At 40.3% G+C, this 8,745-nt stretch overlaps 1 protein-coding gene across 1 annotated transcript; it reads right to left on the minus strand.

Moving 5' to 3' along the window:
* Positions 1 to 2,514: 2,514 nt before the first annotated feature.
* Positions 2,515 to 3,776, minus strand: LRRC3B (leucine rich repeat containing 3B). The gene has a single exon (XM_023752911.1). It carries the CDS (start codon positions 3,614 to 3,616, stop codon positions 2,837 to 2,839), a length of 780 nt encoding a protein of 259 aa, XP_023608679.1. The 5' UTR covers positions 3,617 to 3,776; the 3' UTR covers positions 2,515 to 2,836.
* Between the last annotated feature and the right edge of the window lie 4,969 nt (positions 3,777 to 8,745).

Consider the following 8,745-nt stretch of genomic DNA (forward strand, 5'->3'; position numbering starts at 1 on the left):
CAGCGTGTTCTTGAAAGTTAAATCTTGCATTACATAATTTTTTAGCCCTTTCTTAAAAATGTTCCAGTTGGGTTGCAATGTTTTATGATTTCCCTTGCTTCACCGATGAACATATTGTCAATGATAAGGCTAAAATCCCCAGGTATTTTTTAATGTAAAAGGTTGAAGTTATGAAGCTAAAGGAGAAGGTTGAGCAAAGAAGCTGCTATTTAAAACATTTAGAAGGTACGAAGGTGTATGTAATTTGTGAAAGCGTTTCTAAAGTGAATGTGACTCACCACTCAAATAAATACAAATTATTTAAAATTATAAAGGGTTATCTTAGCAAAGGCTTGATTTTCCTTTCTTTGGGGATTAAAAAGGGGTATATATATATATATATATATATATATATATATGTAGGCATCTTTCTATGGTCTTATTTACAGAGATATATTATAATGTTGTCCTCCAGGGGGCGTTAAATCTTCAGCAAAGCTCCAAATTCTCTGAAGGTCTTCAAATCCAGTTAGCCCTCAAAGCTGACAGTCTGGCTTCCTTCTCGCTGGAATGCAGGAGTGTTGGGGCCCATATCCTGAATTTCACATCTCAGGCTCCTAGATTAGGCTTTAAACTTTTTAGAAAGACTAGGGTGGACATGAAAAACCAGTGGCGTTTGTGGGGTGGGGGGTGAGGGGGGGTGGAGAGGGAGGAGGGAATTGTGCCAATGTAGCCTGGTCTGAAAGCCCTACAGCAGGTCTGACCCTCATGGTTCATGCCAGTAACACTTTTAAAGACAATTGATATGTCTAAAATGATAGTGCTTTCTAAGGGCAGAAATGTGATTCCTGGAGGCCCAAAACTAACCTAATATGGATTAGAAAAGGTGATGTAGGTAAAAATGGCAAAGGATACCTCCTTCTTACCAAAGCCCCACAAAGGGCTATTTTTTTCTCTCTTATTTTTTTAATGCAACCATAGCTCAGAAGTGTGCAAACCTCTAGGTCTGGGAAGCCAACAACTTTATGTAGTAAAGTCTATGACTGTAAAGTAATACAGTACAGTGGTTAAGAGGTCTGTAGGTTCTGGATTTGACTGATTGGGTCTCATTACCTGCTTTACTTACTATAAGCTCTAGGGAACTGAATTCATTACGTAAACTCCCACGTCTCTGATTCCTCATTCACAAAAGACTATCTCATAGGGTAATTGTAAGGATTAATTAAGACAACCTCAAAAAAGTACCTGGTACATAGTAAGTGTTCCATAAATACCATCAGTTACTCCTATTCCTGAGTCTGGAACTGAGATCCCTATGGTCTGCCTCCAATTTGTCTCTCACTTCTCCCCCTATATAAATTCCTTCATCCCAAATACCTCCCTACACTTTTATCCCTTTGCTCTCTGCTTCCTCTGTCTTCCTTGGCTACATCACCATCTGATGAGATCCCACCCAAATATTGAGAATTATCTGTAATGGCACCCTAACATCTCCCCAACCCCCCCAAAACAACAACAAACACACACACACACACACACACACACACACACACACACACACTTCCCTACTCCAAGAACTAAATGAGCTTTCTCCTATTGTTCAGATATCACTGAACAATATCAGGGACATAATATCCTGAGGTATATACATTTTTTAAACCTAATACAGTGGGGCCTTGACCTACGAGTTTAATTCGTTCTGAGACCAAGCTCGTTAAGGAGCTCGTTAACTCAAATTACTCTATCAACTCAATGCAAAAAATCAGTCGAGAGACAGCTGGTATCTCAAAAAACTCGTTAGTCGGAACAATCGTAAGTCAAGGCCCCACTGCATGGGTGCATTTTTAAATATGTAGTTTATATCTCTTTAAACCAACCCAGTAGGAACATAATGAGAAGACCTCCATCTTTGGAGAGAGGAAGACTTGGTTCAAATTCAAGTTCCGATACTCTACCGGGCAAGTCATTGAAACTGTTTCTCCCACAGTTTCCTCCTATGTAAATGGGGTACAGTTGTCACTTTTTCATCCTGTAGTGAAGGCTGACAGACATAATAGTAGTATTAGAATGCCTTGCACCGTGCTTGCACACAGCTGATTAGGACCTTCCTTTTGACCATGGCTATTTCTGTTTGTCACATACCCCTGTTCACCAGAAGGTAACGTTGAAGACAGAATATTGTCTTTTTCTTTTCCACATTTCTAGAATAGAGTAGAAGTAGTGTGTTTAGCTATAAAAAGACCTTTATAGCTAAACACACCAACTTTTAGATAACAAACACCTGGAGGCATCCCAATTGATTAAGCCTCTGCAGAATGTGTATTCCCACCTGGGTTTACAAAGGCTCAGTACAGTATTCTAAAGTCTGACAGATACTTCACTTGGTAAATAATTCAGCAATGGCTCCCCAGTGTACAGTAGGGTTTAATAACACATCTTTCATTATGATAGTTCTTTAGGTTCAACCAGAGTTGTCTGTTCCTCTTTAAAGCAATAGAATGACTATACTGATTTCTTGACCAATAAGTCACTCTGTTTTCCATGGTTCAAAGTTAAGCTTTTATTTGGTTTTAAATTAAAAAAATAAATTTCATTATTAAATAGTGAGATGGAGCTAACTAATGTTCAGATAGTAGCTGACTCGGGAATATACCACGGGGGGTACAATTAAGGGGTGGATCACCTAAACTAAAATCATTTGATGTGTTGTCATGTCTATTAAAAGACCAACAATGGCATAATTCAAAAGAAACGGAGATACAAAGTTTTAAATGTTTACAATGGGTGGGAGAAGTAAACCATGTATTCTACTGCAATTGCACACAAATTACTTTCTCAATGCCAGTCAGTTTGGACACTATACCACAGTGCTAATGTCATCGGGTTCATCCGCTTTCTTTTGCCTGCTTGGCAGGGATTTCAAGTATTCAAGGTGTCTCCGGGCATCCTCCTGATTTTGCCTCACGTAATACACCACATATGAGATCACCATGGTGAACCAGCCAAACATGGTAACCAGCATGGCATAATCGGTAGTTTTTTTAGGGAGGTTACAAAGGTCAGCATCATTGGCAGCATTGATAAATGGTCTCCCGGCGTGTTCATCCAACACGGAAGTCTTACAGATCACATTGTGGGCTGTCTCGTGATTGGATGCCATGCTCCTCAGAACTTGCTGGAGAGTACAGTCGCAGTGCCAGGGGTTGTTGGCAATTCTGGCCCTGGCCTTCAGGTTGTTGAAGGCATTTTTGTGCACACTTTGAATTCGGTTGTCAGACAAGTCCAGAGTCTGCAAAGTTTCAGCTACTCCTTTGAAGGCATGCTCATCGATAAACTCAATGCCGTTTTTGGACAGGTTGAGAACTCTCAGTTGATGGAGGTCCTTAAAAATCTCATTGGGAATAGATGTGATCTGATTGGAGTCCAGATACAATAAGACTGTTTCAGGAGGAAGATCTCTAGGTATTTCCTTGAGATTTGCATTGCTGCAGGTGACATTCAAACCCCCAGAGGAAGAACAAAGACAGCCCTTGGGACACATACTGGCAGAATGAAAGCACAGTATCATAAGAACAAAGCTTTGTAGGAGGAGACACATGGAGAGGGAACGGGTCAGCCACAGGTCTACCAGATTCATGCTGGAATGTCCGCATAATCACAGGCCCATTCCTCATTTACTCCAACAGACAAGCATGGCAACGGTTCCAGCTCTGTCCACACCGCTGATTTCCTTCTTGTGTGGTTCAAAAGGCTGCCGCTAGCACATGTGTCTCTTCATTATTCCTGTCCTTGCTTGGATACCTAAAGGAAAGGGAAGCAGATGCAATTAGCTTTTTTTTGCAAAGGGAGGTACATTGCAATTAAAAGTGCTCTCAGGCATCTGGCATTCTATCTGGGCAGGAGGGTTGGTTACACAGGTAATTTCCACTACCACCACTGGGAGTTATCTGCGTAATGGGAGTCTCCTGTTCAAATTCCAGTTGCTGGGGGAGAAAACTGTCAATAAATAACCACATTTCCGCATGATGTCACCTTGTTTTAGTTGTGCAGAATTAGAGCCAACAGTCCAGATTTCTTACATCTCTACTGGTTCTTTTCCTGAACGCATTCACTTCTACAGTTGTAAAATTTAATTACACCTTCCCACCTTCTTACAATAACATGCATGAATGCAATTTAGCCCTGCATTTGGGCAGCAATGAGAAATAACAATAATATTTCACAGGTAATGGCCATAGGTAGCAGTATCTGTCATGGCTTTTTAATGGATTTCCAATGTGGAATATTTTCTCTATAGACATATCTTACTTGAATTAAGAAATGAATAAATGCATCCCAACCTTCATCACAAACTGTTGCTAAAGACTGACAGCCCAGAATCTCCATAAGAATTGCCTCTCATGTGACCTCCCGAGATTACATTATACCTAGAGGATGCCCTTAACTGAATTTCCAAAGGATTCTCTCTCTATTCTCCAAATAACATATCCCTCCACAATAGATTTTCAACTATGACACATAGCTCCAAGCCCTTTTTAAAATATAAGATGAGAAAAAAAATACTAGCCTTTATGAATTCCCCGATAGCCTATTTTTCCTTTCCAATCATAAATACATGGTAAGGCAAAAGTAGGTTTACAGTTGTTGAGTATGCAAAACAAGAGTTTATTCTTGTATTATTATGTATTAATTATTGTATTGTATTGCATATAAACAACTGTAAGTCTACCTTTGCCCCTTTGAGAATATAAGTTAACCCCTCAAACCTACTCTCTTCTGTAGAGAGGACAGACATCTTTGGGGCCAGTTTGTAGAGGAGATGAGTGGATCTTAGAGAGATTATATGACTTGCCCAAGGTCAAATAGCATGTAGGTGGTAAAGAAAGGACTCAAGACAAAGACTTTGTTGTGACTCATTATTCTCACAATTCTCTCTGTCATCTCCACACCTCTCTCCCCAAATCTATCTGTCCCATGAGGACAGTTAAGATCCAAGTAACATTGCTTGTTTTGATTTCTTATGCTGTTATGTTGCAGCTCAATCCCAAATGGAGGACCCCATGAACCTCTACTGAGGGGCCCCTCTGCGTTGTGTAGGGAATCCATGCCTGCCTTCAGAGGATTCTCTCTCAGGATGGGAGAAACATTCATTCCTCTCACAGCAGTGAGCAACAACATCTTTCAGCATGAGCAACAAATGACTCTCTGCAAACTTATCTTTTCTAAAGATCCCAGATGGATAAATACAGAGGGAAATGACTCCAAATGTTACCAAACTCACAGAAGAGAAGATTAATGTGAGATGAAAATATAATGAACTGGGTTGTTAATCATGGAAAACATGAGATTGGCCACAGCAGAATAGTGCGAATGTGCTTTTGGAATCCTAAGTCCCTTAAATGCCAGAGAATGCTAAAGAAGGACCCCTAGGCTTACTAAGCCATCCATCAATAGCTCACATCATTTACAGTAAATTTTTCTCTTCCTTTCATGTTTTCCTTCAGAATTGCATTGCATGGCATTTAGAGTCTAGTAATTGTCTAAATGGGAGAGAGAAAAAATCAACAGGTATGAGGGGAGAACTTAGACAGGAAAGAGGGCAGCAGAACAAGGCAAAGGATGCTAGGAGTGATGCATGAGAAGGACACAGAAGTTGGGAGAAATGAATGTGACTAGAGAAAATAAAGGGTGTCCATGTCATCAAGCAATTTCCATCAAGTCTTGCTGAAAGGTGGGAAGCCTTCTCTCGAGGACACTCCACATCTCTTCAGAGACAAATTAAGACTCTGTCTGAAGAAAAGTGTTCTCTAATTTAGACTACAAGCTTCATGAAGACAGGGATTTGTTTTGCCTCACATAGAAACAAGTTAACAAAAAGTAGAAAGTACTCTGGGTTTGTATTCCAGCTATAGTCTTTATTAGCAGTGTGCTGCTGAGCAAGTTATTTAAACCTCACTTCCCTTATCTTCACATAAAGATTAAAAAAGCACCTAATTACAAGGTTGATCTGAGAATTATAGGCGATAATCCACAATGCCTAATAGGTAGTTAAGAGCTCAATACTTTTTAGCTATAGTTACTGTTATTATCCTAGATATATTCCCAACTCCTAGCCTAGTGCTTGACATGTAGTAAGGGCTAAATATCTATTGTATGAATGAACCAATGAAGTACTAAAGAATCTAGCTGTGCTTTTTCTTCCCTATGGTAATTACTTTTATTATTTTTAACATAAATATTGGCTCATGAAATGTCTATTGGTTTTAGATCTCAACACAATGGTTTGGGAAAAAATCCTGAGTGCAGGCTGCTAATTGATGAAAAGCAGAATAGAATTGTTTCTTAGTAGGCTCCTCTAGACTTACTCATGTTTCTCCAGAAAGGTCAATCCAATGGTCATGGTCACAGATAGGAAATGGTTAGGGCAAATCTTGAGTTCTCCACATCAGTGTGCAATCCCTCTTGAAATGGAATGCTTCATGCCCTAAATGGTCCACCTATACACTGGATGGAATTCTTATTAGGAGTACAAATTCAGAGTATCCCTTTCATTCAAAGCAGTTGGATTCAAACAAAGACTTTCACTTTTCTCTCTATGATGTTTGATAAAAGGGGAATAAAAGTTTTGGGGATTGGATAGATGCTGAGTTGCTATGATTCAGACTGTAGAGCTTCCACCCTCAGCCAGGACAAAGTGACAAGAGATGCAGGATATAGAGAGCTGAGCCCTTGGATGTCCAGGAGGCAGACAGCAAGGCCAACAGTATCGAGTCAAGATCATCCAGCAGGGAGGATGGGAGGGCTGCCTCTCCACTCTACTATATTGAAATACTATTTCCCAAAGGGACTACCATCTTGTCATTGCCCTAAATTACTGGTTAAGTCAACAGTGGCTCTTAGAACAGGAAGACATGGGAATATGTGCCTCAGAGCAAAAGAGTGGCTATTCTTCTGATATCAGTTATTGTGCAGCAGAGTACAAAGTTAAAGACGATCCTGGAAGCCCACAACTGATTTGGGTAACAATAGCAGCAGCAGCCTACTGCATTTTATATTCTCACATTGTCCACGGTAAGAATTTAATAAATATTTATTGAGCCCTGCTGGCGTGGTTCAGTGTCCTGATAAGGAACAAGACCAACCAAAGGGACAGACCAAATTCAACAGCATCTTTTCTACTTCCTAACTCCCTGTATGCAATTCTCAATTCATTAGACTACTTTATCCTTATCCCTTCACCCCCTTCCAATAGGTCTGGGGGAATTAGGAAGCTACTGTATTTCTGGATACGATGTCAGGGATGAGCTGTTCCCTGAAAGAGGGCCATGTTATCCCTGGACCCATGCCTTGCTCACATTTTCCTGTCACCCATGTTTCTGAGCTACAGGAATTAATGCCAGGATTGGGTGTCAACCATCAAATACTGTTTACAGAAGGAAAGAACATGCCCTTAGCAGATTGCCTGAGAAGACTGTTCTTTCAGTGGTTAACAACCCTGTCTTGTTTCCTGTTTCTTTCTTCTAGTCATTAGGGGACACTCAGGGCTTCTAACCCCAAAACTTTCATCAGCTCTTCTGAGATAATAGAGCACAATTCAGAGAGAAATACCAGACTCCAATTTCTTCCAATTGCATCCCATGCAATTCTGCTACCAAACAGAATAATTCGATTAAAAAGCAAAATTGAATCTTTTAATTCAGGACATACAATTCAAATTAATGAGAAAAAAACCTTGTGACTGGCCCAGCCAGGTGTGGCTCAGTGGTTGAGTGTCAATTCAGGAATTCAGGTCACCAGTTCAATTCTCAGCAGGGGCACATGTCCTGATTGCAGACTCAATCCCTAGTAGGGGGCATGCAGGAGGCATCATCCCCACCCAATCACATGCCTCCTCTGCTATACATCACCTGTTCTTTCCTCCTGATTTTTTAAAACTATTCATTTTTATTCTTCCTTCTATCTCTCCTGTTTTATATTTTCACTGCCTCTTTTTTGTTTAAACCTCCATCATATTATTGTGAAAGAAAGCAAAAATGCCTCCTTTCCAGACTGCCTGCGTACAGTCTTGCCCTGCTCCCAGTCCCCTCTCATATCAGGTTAAAAAATACTCTAATCATGGATTCCCGCTGGTCAGCAATGACCCCCTGTTGTCCATAACAATCCTTCTATTCTTATCCTGTCTCCCACGCTTCCTTACCCAGACACAGAAACCTGAGCTCAATAAACATAGATCAATGACATGCAAGCTGAAGATGAATGGCACTTCTTCTCAAAGACATCTGTTTAGTTTTATTATCAGACCATGAGATTTCAGATGGTAAAGTCAGTGTCTTACCCATTTTATATTCTCACATTGCCCATGGTAAGAATTTAATATTTATTAAGCCCTGCTGGTGTGGTTCAGTGGTGGAGTGTTTACCTATGAACCAGGAGATCATGGTTTGATTCCTAGTCAGGGCACATGCTGGGGTTGTGGGCTCGATCCCCAGTGTGGGACGTGTAGGGGGCAGCCGATCAATGTTTCTCTCTCCACATTGATGTTTCTATGCCTCTCTTCCTCTCTGAAATCCATAAAAATATATTTAAAAAAGGAAACGAATTAAGACCCATTCTCATTTCATTATAAAACAATTGTCATTTATTTGGCACTTATTGCATGCCAGGTATTAAGTGATGATCTCATTTAACAAGATGGTAAAATTGAAATTCTGACTTGGTTCCTGGTTAAGTGGATATAGAAATCCAAAGTGAGGTGGCAAGTTGCCA

This window comes from Myotis lucifugus, unplaced genomic scaffold, assembly GCF_000147115.1.
Source record: "Myotis lucifugus unplaced genomic scaffold, Myoluc2.0 scaffold_39, whole genome shotgun sequence".
Taxonomy (NCBI): Eukaryota; Metazoa; Chordata; class Mammalia; order Chiroptera; family Vespertilionidae; genus Myotis; species Myotis lucifugus.